Source organism: Entelurus aequoreus, linkage group LG12, assembly GCF_033978785.1.
Source record: "Entelurus aequoreus isolate RoL-2023_Sb linkage group LG12, RoL_Eaeq_v1.1, whole genome shotgun sequence".
Taxonomy (NCBI): domain Eukaryota; kingdom Metazoa; phylum Chordata; class Actinopteri; order Syngnathiformes; family Syngnathidae; genus Entelurus; species Entelurus aequoreus.
Window position 1 is genome coordinate 65,058,214 of NC_084742.1, and position 18,234 is coordinate 65,076,447.

Below are 18,234 nucleotides of genomic sequence, written 5' to 3' on the forward strand. Positions count from 1 at the left end.
ATTTCAAAGTAAAATACACATTTTTACTGTGTTATTTTGTGGTGATAACTGGATGTGTGTTGTGATGATAAATTAGACTGATAATCATGAAAGAAAAATAAATAAATATATTAAAAGAAAAATAATGTTGACTTTTTGTACGCTTTTTTAGATGACAAATGACAAAGAATGTGAAGTCAAGGATTCGGCGGTGCTAATACATGCTTTTATTTGTCCAAACTGTCCTTTAGACTGTGGTATTGCTCTTTGGTCTTCCCAAAAACGATATCAGAAGTCTACAGTTATTACAAAACTCAGTTGCACGAGTGTAGACGAAGACCAGAGAGCGGGCGCACATTACACCAGTTTTAAAGTCTCTGCAAATGGCTCTCCCTCCGCTTCAGGGTGGATTTTGAAGTTCTATTATTCGTTTTTTAATGTTTTAATGGCCCTGCGCCTTCTTATCTATTAACCCTGGCGGTTAATAGCCTTTTAGCGTCACCAAATACCAGAACAAAGACCATTGAGCCACTGTGGCCCCCACCTGTCTGTCAGAGAGTATCACCGTAAAAAAATGTTTAAACCGCTAAAGACACACCTTTTAATCAGGCTTTTTACTGATCATCTTAAATTTTTGGTTTTTATTATTTTACTGTGTTGTTTTCTACTTTAATTATTAATATTACTACTATTACTCTCTTAATGTTATGTTTTTATTAGCTTATTAATGTAATATCTATATTTAAACGTTGGTGAAATCAACGTCACAACCTGACATTGAATAAATGTTGTCAAAAAGCACGTTGCTTCAACGTTGTATTTGTGTGCTAGAACTTTGGTTGGGAAATGACCACATTTCAATGGTCGGGCGCACACTACACCAGTTTTAAAGTCGCTGCAATTGGCTCTACCTCCGCTTCAGGGTCGATTTTGAAGTTCTATTATTTGTTTTTTAATGTTTTAATGGCCTTGCGCCTTCTTATCTATTAACCCTCGCGGTTAATAGCCTTTTAGCTTCACCAAATACCAGAACAAAGACCATTGAGCCACTGTGGCCCCCACCTGTCTGTCAGAGAGTATCACCGTAAAAAAATGTTTAAATTGCTAAAGACACACCTTTTAATCAGGCTTTTTACTGATCATCTTAAACTTTTGTTTTTTATTATTTTACTGCATTGTTTTCTACTTTAATTATTAATATTGCTACTATTACTCTCTTAATGTTATGTTTTTATTAACTTATTAATGTAATATTTATATTTAAACGTTGGTCAAATCAACGTCACAACCCGACATTGAATAAACGTCGTCAAAAAGCACGTTGTTTCAACGTTGTATTTGTGTCGTAGAACTTTGGTTGGGAAATGACCAAATTTCAATGGTCGGGCGCACATTACACCAGTTTTAAAGTCGCTGCAAATGGCTCTCCCTCCGCTTCAGGGTGGATTTTGAAGTTCTATTATTCGTTTTTTAATGTTTTAATGGCCCTGCGCCTTCTTATCTATTAACCCTCGCGGTTAATAGCCTTTTAGCTTCACCAAATACCAGAACAAAGACCATTGAGCCACTGTGGCCCCCACCTGTCTGTCAGAGAGTCTCACTGTTAAACATTTTTTAAACCGTTAAAGACGCACCTTTTAATCAGGCTTTTTACTGATCATCTTAAACTTTTGTTTTTTATTATTTTACTGCGTTGTTTTCTACTTTAATGATTAATATTACTACTATTATTCTTTCAATGTTATGTTTTTATTAGCTTATTAATGTAATATTTATTTATTTTTTTTTTACCTGTATTTTATCATATATTTGATACTATTTTTATAAGGCATTAATTGTAATTTACCTCAAATCCTTGGTGCCATCTTTTATTTTTGCTTTGTTATTGTCAATAGTGCTGTTTGTGTTTACCTCTCTTCTTTTATTATTATTATTTTTTAGCACAGCACTTTGTCCACGTATAAAAAATGCTAAAAAAATAAAGTTTGATTTGATCTAGAGCATGAAGATGGTGATGACGATAATTTGATATATGCTCTTGTGTATTGCATAATGTTTTAGTTTGTTATAAAATAACATGATAAAAATATATTTGGTCACCGGCTGTGTCAAACATGATACACATTTAAATGACTTTAAAACTAATATAGATATAGATTTTTGTCAAAAAAAAGAAGCTTTTTTTGTCAATGATTTGGTGGTTCAGGCAGACGTTTGTAGATCGTCTTCATGCAACCTGATTTTCTAACTTGTAAGCAGCTTTGAAAAAATACAAATAATACATGGCGAGAATGTGTTTCAATCCATCCATTGAGACTGAAACACTCAAACTTGCTATGATTTAAAGTCACATGATCACACAAACCCCAAAAGCAGTGAAGTTGTCACGTTGTGTAAATGCTAAATAAAAAGAGAATACAACAAATTTATATTCAATTGAATAGACTGCAAAGACAAGATATTTCATGTTCAAACTGGAAAACTATGTTTTTTTTTGGCAAATAATCATTAAATTAGAATTTAATGGCAGCAACACATTGCAAAAAAGGCATTTTTACCACTGTGTTACATGGCCTTTCCTTTTAACAACACTCAGTAAAGGTTTGGGAACTTAGGAGACACATTTTTGAAGTGGAATTCTTTCCCATTCTTGCTTGATGTACAGCTTAAGTTGTTCAACAGTCTCCCTTCTCATATTTTAGCCTTCACACATTTTCAATGGCATCGTCTTGCTGAAATAAGCAGGGGCGTCCATGATAGCGTTGCTTGGATGGCAACATATGTTGATCCAAAAGCTGTATGTACCTTTCAGCATTAATGGTGCCTTCACAGATGTGTAAGTTACCCATGTCTTGGGCACTAATACACCCCCAGACCATCACACATGCTGCCTTTTACACTTTGCGCATAGAACAATCCGGATGGTTCTTTTCCTCTTTATCCGCAAAACACGACGTCCACAGTTTCCAAAAACAACTTGAAATGTGGACTCGTCAGACCACAGAACGCTTTTCCACTTTGCATCAGTCCATCTTAGATGAGCTCGGGCCCAAGCGAAGCCGGCTGCGTCTCTGGGTGTTGTTGATAAATGGCTTTGGCTTTGCATAGTAGAGTTTTAACTTGCACTTACAGACGTAGCGACCAACTGTAGTTACTGACAGTGGTTTTCTGATGTGTTCCTGAGCCCATGTGGTGATATCCTTTACACACCGATGTGGCTTTTTGATGCAGGGATCTAAAGTACTTAATATCATGGCTTACGTGCAGTGATTTCTCCAGATTCTCCGAACATTTTGATGATATTACGGAGCGTAGATGGTGAAATCCCTAAATTCCTTGCAATAGCTGGTCGAGAAATGTCGTTCTTAAACAATTTGCTCAGGCATTTGTTGACAAAGTGGTGACCCTCGCCCCCGTCCTTGTTCGTGAACGACTGAGCATTTTAACGGAAGCTGCCTTTATACCCAATCATGGCACCCACCTGTTCCCAATTAGCCTGTTCACCTGTGGGATGTTCCAAATAAGTCTTTGACGAGCATTCCTCAACTTTTCTCAGTCTTTTTTGCCACTTGTGCCAGCTTTTTTGAACCACGTCGCAGGCGTCAAATTCCAAATGAGCTAATATTTGCACAAAATAAAGTGTGAACATGAAATATCTCGTCTTTGCAGTCTATTCAATTGAATATAAGTTGAAAAGGATTTGCAAATCTTTATTTTTATTTGCCATTTACACAACTTCACTGGTTTTGGGGTTTTGTAAATAACCGTCATCATTTCGGTCATTTTCCAAGTGGGCCGTTGTTGCGCATTTTCATAGTTTATGGCTTTTTTTTTTTTTTTTGGTTAGGCGTCTCCACAGAGAGCACAAAACGACACACACTCTCGACGGGCGTGTAAAAAATGCTAACTTGGTCCCTTTTGGCACAGTGCTAAAATTCAACAAAATCATGTCCACGACATTCATCTTTTTCACCACTTCATCTACATGTTTTAAGTCCTACGCAAACTGGATGGAGCTGGTTCTCGTATGCGGGGAATGAACACCAAACATTGAGCCACTGTGGCCCCCACCTGTGGAACAGTCTGCCAGAGAGTCTCACCGTTAAAATAAAAATAAAAAAAGGGCTAAAGACACACCTTTTTAGTCAGGCTTTTTACTGATCATGTTAAAATTTTATGTTTTTTTTAAATTAATTTACGGCGTTGTTTTCCATTTTGTTTATTAATATTACTACTATTACTCTCTCAATGTTATGTTTTTATTAACTTATTAATGTAATATTTATATTTAAATGTTGGTCAAATCAACATCAGAACCTGACATTGAATAAACGTCGTCAAAAAGCATGTTGTTTCAACGTTGTATTTGTGTCGTAGACTTTTGGTTGGGAAATGACCAAATTCCAATGGTGGGGCGCACATTACACCAGTTTTAAAGTCGCTGCAATTGGCTCTCCCTCCGCTTCAGGGTGGATTTTGAAGTTCTATTATTCGTTTTTTAATGTTTTAATGGTCCTGCGCCTTCTTATCTATTAACCCTTGCGGTTAATAGCCTTTTAGCTTCACCAAATACCAGAACAAAGACCATTGAGCCACTGTGGCCCCCACCTGTCTGTCAGAGAGTCTCACTGTTAAAACATTTTTTTAAACCGCTAAAGACACACCTTTTAATCAGGCTTTTTACTGATCATCTTAAACTTTTGTTTTTTATTATTTTACTGCTTTGTTTTGTACTTTAATTATTAATATTGCTACTATTATTCTCTCAATGTTATGTTTTTATTAACTTATTAATGTAATATTTATATTCAAACGTTGGTCAAATCAACATCAGAACCTGACATTGAATAAACGTCGTCAATTTGTGTCGTTGTATTTGTGTCCTAGAATTTTGGTTGGGAGATGACCAAATTTCAATGGTGGGGCGCACATTACACCAGTTTTAAAGTTGCTGCAATTGGCTCTCCCTCCGCTTCAGGGTGGATTTTGAAGTTCTATTATTCGTTTATTAATGTTTTAATGGTCCTGCGCCTTCTTATCTATTAACCCTGGCGGTTAATAGCCTTTTAGCTTCACCAAATACCAGAACGAAGACCATTGAGCCACTGTGGCCCCCACCTGTCTGTCAGAGAGTCTCACCGTTAAAACATTTTTTTAAACCGCTAAAGACACACCTTTTAATCAGGCTTTTTACTGATCATCTTAAACTATTGTTTTTTATTATTTTATTGCGTTGTTTTCTACTTTAATTATTAATATTGCCACTATTATTCTCTCGATGTTATGTTTTTATGAACTTATTAATGTAATATTTATATTTAAACGTTGGTCAAATCAACATCAGAACCTGACATTGAATAAACGTCGTCAAAAAGCATGTTGTTTCAACGTTGTATTTGTGTCGTAGACTTTTGGTTGGGAAATGACCAAATTCCAATGGTCGGGCGCACATTACACCAGTTTTAAAGTCGCTGCAATTGGCTCTCCCTCCGCTTCAGGGTGGATTTTGAAGTTCTATTATTCGTTTTTTAATGTTTTAATGGTCCTGCGCCTTCTTATCTATTAACCCTCGCAGTTAATAGCCTTTTAGCTTCACCAAATACCAGAACAAAGACCATTGAGCCACTGTGGCCCCCACCTGTCTGTCAGAGAGTCTCACTGTTAAAACATTTTTTTAAACCGCTAAAGACACACCTTTTAATCAGGCTTTTTACTGATCATCTTAAACTTTTGTTTTTTATTATTTTACTGCTTTGTTTTGTACTTTAATTATTAATATTGCTACTATTATTCTCTCAATGTTATGTTTTTATTAACTTATTAATGTAATATTTATATTCAAACGTTGGTCAAATCAACATCAGAACCTGACATTGAATAAACGTCGTCAATTTGTGTCGTTGTATTTGTGTCCTAGAATTTTGGTTGGGAGATGACCAAATTTCAATGGTGGGGCGCACATTACACCAGTTTTAAAGTTGCTGCAATTGGCTCTCCCTCCGCTTCAGGGTGGATTTTGAAGTTCTATTATTCGTTTATTAATGTTTTAATGGTCCTGCGCCTTCTTATCTATTAACCCTGGCGGTTAATAGCCTTTTAGCTTCACCAAATACCAGAACGAAGACCATTGAGCCACTGTGGCCCCCACCTGTCTGTCAGAGAGTCTCACCGTTAAAACATTTTTTTAAACCGCTAAAGACACACCTTTTAATCAGGCTTTTTACTGATCATCTTAAACTATTGTTTTTTATTATTTTATTGCGTTGTTTTCTACTTTAATTATTAATATTGCCACTATTATTCTCTCGATGTTATGTTTTTATGAACTTATTAATGTAATATTTATATTTAAACGTTGGTCAAATCAACATCAGAACCTGACATTGAATAAACGTCGTCAAAAAGCATGTTGTTTCAACGTTGTATTTGTGTCGTAGACTTTTGGTTGGGAAATGACCAAATTCCAATGGTCGGGCGCACATTACACCAGTTTTAAAGTCGCTGCAATTGGCTCTCCCTCCGCTTCAGGGTGGATTTTGAAGTTCTATTATTCGTTTTTTAATGTTTTAATGGTCCTGCGCCTTCTTATCTATTAACCCTCGCAGTTAATAGCCTTTTAGCTTCACCAAATACCAGAACAAAGACCATTGAGCCACTGTGGCCCCCACCTGTCTGTCAGAGAGTCTCACCGTAAAAACATTTTTTAAACCGCTAAAGACACACCTTTTAATCAGACTTTTTACTGATCATCTTAAACTTTTGTTTTTTATTATTTTACTGCGTTGTTTTCTACTTTAATTATTAATATTGCTACTATTACTCTCTCAATGTTATGTTTTTATTAACTTATTAATGTAATATTTATATTTAAACGTTGGTCAAATCAACATCAGAACCCGACATTGAATAAACGTCGTCAATTTGTGTCGTTGTATTTGTGTCCTAGAATTTTGGTCGGGAGATGACCAAATTTCAATGGTCGGGCGCACGTTACACCAGTTTTAAAGTCGCTGCAATTGGCTCTCCCTCCGCTTCAGGGTGGATTTTGAAGTTCTATTATTTGTTTATTAATGTTTTAATGGCCTTGCGCCTTCTTATCTATTAACCCTCGCGGTTAATAGCCTTTTAGCTTCACCAAATACCAGAACAAAGACCATTGAGCCACTGTGGCCCCCACCTGTCTGTCAGAGAGTCTCACCGTAAAAACATTTTTTAAACCGCTAAAGACACACCTTTTAATCAGGCTTTTTACTGATCATCTTAAACTTTTGTTTTTTATTATTTTACTTCGTTGTTTTCTACTTTAATTATTAATATTGCCACTATTATTCTCTCAATGTTATGTTTTTATTAACTTATTAATGTAATATTTATATTTAAACGTTGGTCAAATCAACATCAGAACCTGACATTGAATAAACGTCGTCAATTTGTGTCGTTGTATTTGTGTCCTAGAATTTTGGTTGGGAGATGACCAAATTTCAAAGGCCGGGCGCACATTACACCAGTTTTAAAGTCGCTGCAATTGGCTCTCCCTCCGCTTCAGGGTGGATTTTGAAGTACTATTATTCATTTATTAATGTTTTAATGGTCCTGCGCCTTCTTATCTATTAACCCTCGCGGTTAATAGCCTTTTAGCTTCACCAAATACCAGAACAAAGACCATTGAGCCACTGTGACCCCCACCTGTCTGTCAGAGAGTCTCACCGTAAAAACATTTTTTTAAACCGCTAAAGACTCACCTTTTAATCAGGCTTTTTACTGATCATCTTAAACTTTTGGTTTTTTATTATTTTACTGCATTGTTTTCTACTTTATTTATTAATATTACTACTATCGCTCTCTTAATGTTCTGTTTTTATTAGCTTATTAATGTAATATCTATATTTAAACGTTGGTCAAATCAACGTCACAACCTGACATTGAATAAACGTCGTCAAAAAGCATGTTGTTTCAACCTTGTATTTGTGTCCTAGAACTTTGGTTGGGAAATGACCAAATTCCAATGGCCGGGCGCACATTACACCAGTTTTAAAGTCGCTGCAATTGGCTCTTCCTCCGCTTCAGGGTGGATTTTGAAGTACTATTATTCATTTATTAATGTTTTAATGGTCCTGTGCCTTCTTATCTATTAACCCTGGCGGTTAATAGCCTTTTAGCGTCACCAATACTAGAACAAAGACCATTGAGCCACTGTGGCCCCCACCTGTCTGTCAGAGAGTCTCACCGTTAAAACATTTTTTTAAACCGCTAAAGACACACCTTTTAATCAGGCTTTTTACTGATCATCTTAAACTTTTGTTTTTTATTATTTTACTGCTTTGTTTTGTACTTTAATTATTAATATTGCTACTATTATTCTCTCAATGTTATGTTTGTATTAACCTATTAATGTTATATTTATATTTAAACGTTGGTCAAATCAACGTCACAACCTGACATTGAATAAACGTCGTCAAAAAGCATGTTGTTTCAACGTTGTATTTGTGTCCTAGAACTTTGGTTGGGAAATGACCAAATTTCAATGGTCGGGCGCACATTACACCAGTTTTAAAGTCGCTGCAATTGGCTCTCCCTCCGCTTCAGGGTGGATTTTGAAGTTCTATTATTCGTTTATTAATGTTTTAATGGTCCTGCGCCTTCTTATCTATTAACCCTGGCGGTTAATAGCCTTTTAGCTTCACCAAATACCAGAACAAAGACCATTGAGCCACTGTGGCCCCCACCTGTCTGTCAGAGAGTCTCACCGTTAAACATGTTTTTAAACCGCTAAAAACACACCTTTTAATCAGACTTTTTACTGATCATCTTAAACTTTTGTTTTTTATTATTTTACTGCGTTGTTTTCTACTTTAATTATTAATATTGCTACTATTACTCTCTCAATGTTATGTTTTTATTAACTTATTAATGTAATATTTATATTTAAACGTTGGTCAAATCAACATCAGAACCCGACATTGAATAAACGTCGTCAATTTGTGTCGTTGTATTTGTGTCCTAGAATTTTGGTCGGGAGATGACCAAATTTCAATGGTCGGGCGCACATTACACCAGTTTTAAAGTCGCTGCAATTGGCTCTCCCTCCGCTTCAGGGTGGATTTTGAAGTTCTATTATTCGTTTTTTAATGTTTTAATGGTCCTGCGCCTTCTTATCTATTAACCCTCGCGGTTAATAGCCTTTTAGCTTCACCAAATACCAGAACAAAGACCATTGAGCCACTGTGGCCCCCACCTGTCTGTCAGAGAGTCTCACCGTTAAAACATTTTTTAAACCGCTAAAGACACACCTTTTAATCAGGCTTTTTACTGATCATCTTAAACTTTTGTTTTATATTATTTTACTATGTTGTTTTTTACTTTAATAATTAATATTGCTACTATTATTCTCTTAATGTTATGTTTTTATTAACTTATTAATGTGAGATTTATATTTAAACGTTGGTGAAATCAACATCAGAACCTGACATTGAATAAACGTCGTCAATTTGTGTCGTATTTGTGTCCTAGAATTTTGGTTGGGAAATGACCAAATTTCAATGGTGGGGCGCACATTACACCAGTTTTAAAGTCACTGCAATTGGCTCTCCCTTCGCTTCAGGGTGGATTTTGAAGTTCTATTATTCGTTTTTTAATGTTTTAATGGCCACGCGCCTTCTTATCTATTAACCCTGGCGGTTAATAGCCTTTTAGCTTCACCAAATACCAGAACAAAGACCATTGAGCCACTGTGGCCCCCACCTGTCTGTCAGAGAGTCTCACCGTAAAAACATTTTTTTAAACCGCTAAAGACTCACCTTTTAATCAGGCTTTTCACTGATCATCTTAAACTTTTTTTTAAAATTATTTTACTTCGTTGTTTTCTACTTTAATTATTAATATTGCTACTATTACTCTCTCAATGTTATGTTTTTATTAACTTATTAATGTAATATTTATATTCAAACGTTGGTCAAATCAACATCAGAACCTGACATTGAATAAACGTCGTCAATTTCTGTCGTTGTATTTGTGTCCTAGAATTTTGGTTGGGAGATGACCAAATTCCAATGGTGGGGCGCACATTACACCAGTTTTAAAGTCGCTGCAATTGGCTCTCCCTTCGCTTCAGGGTGGATTTTGAAGTTCTATTATTCGTTTTTTAATGTTTTAATGGCCCCGCGCCTTCTTAACTATTAACCCTCGCGGTTAATAGCCTTTTAGCTTCACCAGGTGGTTCTCGTATGCGGGGAATGAACACCAAACATTTGATCATTTGTACAAAAAATGATGAGCGTTTGATCAGCTGTTGATCTGATTGACAGCATCAGGCTTCATGGTGAATTATTCAAATGAGCCTATTATTGCAAATAAGGGTGGTATGATTGTTGTTCACACACCTCTGCACGGATTCATGCATCACGACTATTTCTATTCAGTTTGTCAGCGTCCGACCACAATCATGTTAAAAAGCCAACATAAGTACAACAATTAAAGTATTATACACGGTCACTGTCGGTGCAGGCCCACACTTCAGCGGCACAAACAACACGAGGAGAACTGGGCTGGTCACGGAAGAACATTTTGCACCTTTGGGAAATCACTCCAGCGTGCTTGTTGGCTCAAAAGCACTTTGGTAAAGGAAGCCAGTGAGTGAGTGAGTGGCTGGTGCTGTTGGAAGATGAGTATTGCCATGGACAGCTGCACACGCCTGCAGGAGCCGTCAATTGAGATAAATGGGAATAATTCCACTTACAATAAAAAACAAAAAAGGAAAAAAATGTGATTAAATATGAAATAGACCAAGCGAGGTTTGATTGGAATTATTCACCAGGAGAAAGACCAAGTAAGATGATGGAAATAAGTCAACAATACAATTAAATGTTAATAAATACTACATACTAAATACAAATTAAATGTTAATAAAGGATGTCAGGGCCACATTGATATTAATCCTTTAGTAAATAAATAAATAAATAATTGAATAAATAAATAAATATATATATAGATAGACAGATGGATAGTACTTTATTATATATCCATTGATCCATTGTATTAATATATATATATATATATATATATATATATATATATATATATATATATATATATATATATATATATATATATATATATATATATATATATATATATATATATATATATACATACACTATACATGTACATATATATGTACATGTACTGTATATATGTACATATATGTATATATAGACATATATATGTACATATATGTACATTTATGCGTATATATACACATATGTGTACGTATATACATATACTGTATGTACATATTTGAATATATGTACATATATACACATATATACATATACTGTATGTACATATATACATATATGTACATATGTACATATATACGTACAAATCTATGTACATATATACGTGCACATATATGTACATATATACACATATATGTACATATATTCACTTATTTATGTATATATACACATATATGTACCTAAATACATATGTATGTTTATATACACATATATGTACATAAATACACATATATGGACATTTTTACATATGTACATATATACATACACATATATGTACATATATACGAAGACATATGTACATTTATACACATATATGTACATACTGTATATAGATATATGTACTAATATACATATATATGTACATACACACATATATGTACATATATGCATATGTACATATATACGTACACATATATGTACATATACACACACATATACGTACATATATACATATATATGTACTTATAAAGACACATATCTACATGTATACACATATATACATACATGTACATACAGTATATACATATACGTACATATAAACATACATATACGTACATATATATATATATATATATATATATATATATATATATATATATATATATATATATATATATATATATATATATATATATATATATATATATATATATATATAAATACATATATTAAAAAGAGGACCTACGATGATTTTAATCTACATTTACAGTACTTCCTTATGGTCCATATCCATATACTGTACATACATACATATATATATATATATATATATATACATACATACATACATATATATATATATATATATATATATATATATATATATATATATATATATATATATATATATATATATATATATATATATATATATATATATATATATATATATATATATATATATATATATACATATATATATTGCATAAATTTTGCTTCACAGTCACTTTAATACGATTGCAAATGACACAAGTTCTCCAAAAGTACCATCATTTATCATCTTTGACAATGCACACACTTGAAATATAATATTTATCTTGAAGTCCACACTTTAAATATAATATTTATCTTGAAGTCCACACTTTAAATATAATATTTATCTTGAAGTCCACACTTTAAATATAATATTTATCTTGAAGTCCACACTTTAAATATAATATTTATCTTGAAGTCCACACGCGGTTGAAAATAAACTTCCTAAAGATTGTGTACTCTAGATTCACCCGGCCACAACACTGGAGACACCTGCACACGTGCTTTTATGTTGCAAGGTGGGTGTTATTAGCCACATGCCAAGATTATATCACATCAATACTTAATTTTGTTTATTATATTACTATTTCCATTTATATCTATTTAATTTTTTTACCACAAGTATCCAACATTGTAACAACATTTAAACAATCCCCATAGGTCCCCTTTAAACTTTGCAGTGTGGATCAAGACATGCTCAACTGTGAAATATATGATATAAACATAATATATAAATATATTGCAACATTTATTATTATGTCATATCCTCAATGTGGCCCTGATCCTTTTTCCTCAGGTTTCATACTTAAAGGGGAACTGCACTTTTTGGGGGGAATTATGCCCATAATTCACAATCCTTACGTAAGACAAGAACACATATGTTTTTTTATTTTTTTATGCATTCTAAATCGTAAAATATGGCAAGTACGAGGTGGCTAATCGGAGTACACGGTTTGGCACGTAAAGCCCTCTAAAATACTCCATTTACATGTAGTAGCAATATTGTTATTATAAGTGCTAACGCAGACGAACTATTTTTTAGCCAACGAGCTAATGCTGCTACGTTGACATGTTGAGCTGCTGCATGGCCTCGGCGTTGGTGAAAGTTCATTCTCAATCACAAATCTTTAGTTTGAGTTAGTTAATTATTTCTTCGGTCAGTGGTCAACAAAATAAACAGTTTTACGTTCATAAATCACCTGGATAGTAGAAGGTTGTGGACATAAACCCGCAAGTTGGTTAACTTTGACAGCCAATTTAGACCCGGAGATGGCGAAAAAAGACATCATATTTTTATTTTTTTTAACCCTTTTTAAGCATTGTGATTATTTTCTCATGCAAACTGGAAGATATAAACATCCCATCAGTCTTTGTTTTTTTTGAATATTTTGGTTGTTATTCTTCTTTTACCCTTTTTATTTATTTATTGCATTTTAGTATTTTAGGTGATATATTATGCAATTCTTTTAAGTTATATTTTACTACTGTATTGTAAATGTGCCCCTTTTTTCTATGTCTTGGCTAACTGGGGTTGTTTTTTTAAACGTGCGATATAATTAAATAAATTGAACTGCACGTACTGGACTTGTATTCCAGTGAGAGCAGACATTGTACAGTAAGTGACTGTTTTATTATGTTCGTAGTTTATCACTTAGCAATACTGCTACCTGATGCTTAGTGTTTGATTAAAGCTGCATCTGTTTAGCACACAGCTTCTAAAACTTGTAGATCATCCTCCTTATACTCAGGCTCAAAAACAGAAGTTTCCGGATCATTATTTGTCCCAAAGTAGTCTTTGTTGTCTCTCATCAAGTCTGCCATGATTAGTAGTAGTGTTGTTGTTGTTGTTGAAGGGAAATATGCTTAAAATGAGCAAAATACGTAAATGACATGTTATTATGAATGTTACTAGATACTACATATATACTTGAAAAAATTGTTAGCTGACTTTTGCTAGTGTTTATTTATGGTTAGAATGCATGAAAAATAAGTTGTCTTCCGTAAAGGATTTTAAATGGTAAACAAAATTCCCCACATGTGAAGTTCCCCTTTAGGTTAGGCCGCACTTTGAACTTTATCCCGATGAGAGCAGACGTTGTACAGTAAGTGATTATTTTATCATGTTTGTATACCTTGTTTAGCACTTAGCAATACTGCTACATGATGCTTAGTGTTTGACTAAAGCTGCACACAGCTTCTAAAACTTATAGGTCATCCTCCTTATATTCAGGCTCAAAAACAGAAGTTTCCGGATCATCATTTGTCCCAAAGTAGTCTTTGTTGTCTCTCATCAAGTCTGCCATGATTAGTAGTCTTGTTGTTGTTGTTGAAGGGAAATATGCTTAAAATGAGCAAAATAGGTAAATATGACATGTTATTATGAATGTTACTAGATACTACTTAAAAAAAGGTGATGGATGTTTTGTTTGCTGACTTTTGCTAGTGTTTATTTATGGTTAGAATGCATAAAAAAATAAGTTGTCTTCCGTAAGGATTTTAAATGGTAAACAAAATTCCCCACAACGTACAGTTTTCCTTTAAGTTAGGCCGCACTTTGAACTTGATCCCGGTGAGAGCATACGTCGTACAGTAAGTGATTTTTGTATTATGTTTGTTTATCTTGTTTAGCACTTAGCAATACTGCTACGTGATGCTTAGTGTTTGACTAAAGCTGCACACAGCTTTTAAAACTTGTAGGTCATCCTCCTTATATTCAGGCTCAAAAACAGAAGTTTCTGGATCATTATTTGTCCCAAAGTAGTCTTTGTTGTCTCTCATCAAGTCTGCCATGATTAGTAGTCTTGTTGTTGTTGTTGAAGGGAAAGTGAACGTATTTTGCTCATTTTAAGCACATGCTTAAAATGAGCAAAATACGTACACATCACATGTTATTATGAATGTTACTAGATACTACTTATATACTCATAATAGGGTGATGGAGGTTTTTTTAGCTGACTTTGGCTAGTGTTTATTTATGGTTAGAATGCATAAAAAATAAGTTGTCTTCCGTAAGGATTTTAAATGGTAAACAAAATTCCCCACAATGTACAGTTTTCCTTTAAGTTAGGCCGCACTTTGAACTTTATCCCGGTGAGAGCAGACCTCGTACAGTAAGTGATTTTTGTATTATGTTTGTTTATCTTGTTTAGCACTTAGCAATACTGCTACATGATGCTTAGTGTTTGACTAAAGCTGCATCAGTTTAGCGTCATCATCCTCCTCCTTATATTCAGGCTCAAAAACAGAAGTTTCCGGATCATCATTTGTCCCAAAGTAGTCTTTGTTGTCTCTCATCAAGTCTGCCATGATTAGTAGTCTTGTTGTTGTTGTTGAAGGGAAAAGCAAACGCGCCGTATGCTTAAAATGAGCAAAATAGGTAAATATGACATGTTATTACGAATGTTACTAGATACTACTTAAAAAAAGGTGATGGATGTTTTTTTAGCTGACTTTTGCTAGTGTTTATTTATGGTTAGAATGCATAAAAAATAAGTTGTCTTCCGTAAGGATTTTAAATGGTAAACAAAATTCCCCACAACGTACAGTTTTCCTTTAAGTTAGGCCGCACTTTGAACTTTATATCCCGGTGAGAGCAGACGTCGTACAGTAAGTGATTTTTGTATTATGTTTGTTTATCTTGTTTAGCACTTAGCAATACTGCTACGTGATGTTTAGTGTTTGACTAAAGCTGCATCAGTTTAGCGTCATCATCCTCCTCCTTATATTCAGGCTCAAAAATAGAAGTTTCCGGATCATCATTTGTCCCAAAGTAGTCTTTGTTGTCTCTCATCAAGTCTGCCATGGTTAGTAGTAGTGTTGTTGTTGTTGAAGGGAAAAGCGAACGCGCCGTATGCTTAAAATGAGCAAAATACGTAAATATGACATGTTATTATGAATGTTACTAGATACTACCTAATACTTATAAAAGGGTGGTGGAGGTTTTGTTAGCTGACTTCTGCTAGTGTTTATTTATGATTAGAATGCATGAAAAATAAGTTGTCTTCCGTAAGGATTTTAAATGGTAAACACAATTCCCCACAATGTACAGTTCCCCTTTAAGTTAGGCCGCACTATGAACTTGATCCCGGTGAGAGCAGACATCGTACAGTAAGTGATTGTTACACTCAGAACACCCGTGCAGGCGCAGAAAAGTTGGTTGAAAAGAAAGTGAAAGCTAAATGGGGGTTGAAGAGAAGCAGATAGCACAAGAAAGACAGAAGGAAACCGGAAGATGAAGACGGGAGACTCCTCGGCGGAAGCAGAAAGGAGGCGGAGTCTCAGTCGGAGAAGAGGCTGGCGAAGGACTGGCGGAGGCTGCGGATGGTCTCCGCTTTGGCCTCGTCGTCGGTCACGTTGCCTCGCAGGGTCTCCGTGAAGGTGTTGGTCAGCGACTGCGACTTGCTGTGCGGCAAAGCAAGCAAGGGTTGAGTGGCTTCTGTCGGCCATGTTTGCTACCTAGTTTAATGTGGCTCACTCTGGGGGTACTTTGGAGAGCCCAGTGGGTGTGAGTTCTGTCGGCCATGTTTGCTACCTAGTTTAATGTGGCTCACTCTGGGGGTACTTGGAGAGACCAGTGGGTGTGAGTTCTGTCGGCCATGTTTGCTACCTAGTTTAATGTGGCTCACTCTGGGGGTACTTGGAGAGCCCAGTGGGCGTGGCTTCTGTCGGCCATGTTTTCTACCTAGTTTAATGTGGCTCACTCTGGGGGTACTTGGAGAGCCCAGTGGGTGTGGCTTCTGTCGGCCATGTTTGCTACCTAGTTTAAAGTGGCTCACTCTGGGGGTACTTGGAGAGACCAGTGGGTGTGGCTTCTGTCGGCCATGTTTGCTACCTAGTTTAAAGTGGCTCACTCTGGGTGTACTTGGAGAGCCCAGTGGGTGTGAGTTCTGTCGGCCATGTTTGCTACCTAGTTTAACGTGGCTCACTCTGGGGGTACTTGGAGAGCCCAGTGGGTGTGAGTTCTGTCGGCCATGTTTGCTACCTAGTTTAATGTGGCTCACTCTGGGGGTACTTGGAGAGCCCAGTGGGTGTGGCTTCTGTCGGCCATGTTTGCTACCTAGTTTAATGTGGCTCACTCTGGGGGTACTTGGAGAGCCCAGTGGGTGTGAGTTCTGTCGGCCATGTTTGCTACCTAGTTTAATGTGGCTCACTCTGGGGGTACTTGGAGAGACCAGTGGGTGTGAGTTCTGTCGGCCATGTTTGCTACCTAGTTTAATGTGGCTCACTCTGGGGGTACTTGGAGAGCCCAGTGGGTGTGGCTTCTGTCGGCCATGTTTGCTACCTAGTTTAACGTGGCTCACTCTGGGGGTACTTGGAGAGCCCAGTGGGTGTGAGTTCTGTCGGCCATGTTTGCTACCTAGTTTAATGTGGCTCACTCTGGGGGTACTTGGAGAGCCCAGTGGGTGTGGCTTCTGTCGGCCATGTTTGCTACCTAGTTTAATGTGGCTCACTCTGGGGGTACTTGGAGAGCCCAGTGGGTGAGAACCACGGTTTCATAACAACATTCATTTGAATTTCTTCTTATTTGTTGGTGCATTAACAACAACAAAACAAATCCCACTAAAATTCTTGGGGATCCAAAAGAGCCAAAAGTGTTAAAAATAAAAATAAAATAAAAAAATGTAATTTTTTTATTATTAGTTAGTTTTAGTACATATCACATGTTGTTATGAATGTTACTAGATACTACATACAGTATATACTTATAAAAGGGTCATGGAAGTTTTGTTAGCTGACTTTTGCTAGTGTTTATTTAATTAAATGTTGTATTATTTGTTTGTTTTAAGCCCTTTTTTGACAAATAACACTTTGTTTGAATAGCAAACACACAAAATATGCAATATTCTCATTACTCGTTCATAATAACATGTCATATTTACGTATTGTTCTCATTTTAAGCATACGGCGCGTTCGCTTAAAATGAACAAAATACGTGCATATCACATGTTGTTATGAATGTTACTAGATATTACATATATACTTATAAAAGGTTGATGGAGGTTTTGTTAGCTGACTTTTGCTAGTGTTTATTTAATTTCATTTTTTATTATTACCCTTTTTGCCAAATAACACTTTGTTTGAATAGCAAACACGCAGAATATGCAACATCCTTCACCTCCCCAAAAAATAAAAATAAAATAAAAATATCAATAATTATAAAGTGTAATATTTGATGTGAAGTAATTGGAGGCTTAAATATGTCAATAAT

At 35.3% G+C, this 18,234-nt stretch overlaps 1 protein-coding gene across 4 annotated transcripts in view; it reads right to left on the reverse strand.

Moving 5' to 3' along the window:
* LOC133662452 (synapsin-3-like) overlaps nt 1–18,234 on the reverse strand; it is a 342,835-nt gene that overhangs the window by 42,101 nt on the left and 282,500 nt on the right. For 3 of the 4 annotated variants that reach the window (XM_062066459.1, XM_062066458.1, XM_062066461.1), the window contains one exon: nt 12,272–16,427. The exons of the other annotated variant lie outside the window; for it this stretch is intronic. In XM_062066459.1, coding sequence (XP_061922443.1) covers nt 16,304–16,427 — 124 coding nt within the window. In that variant the 3' untranslated portion in view covers nt 12,272–16,303. Of the gene's footprint in view, nt 1–12,271; nt 16,428–18,234 lie in introns of those variants that run through there. 4 annotated transcript variants of the gene reach the window in all.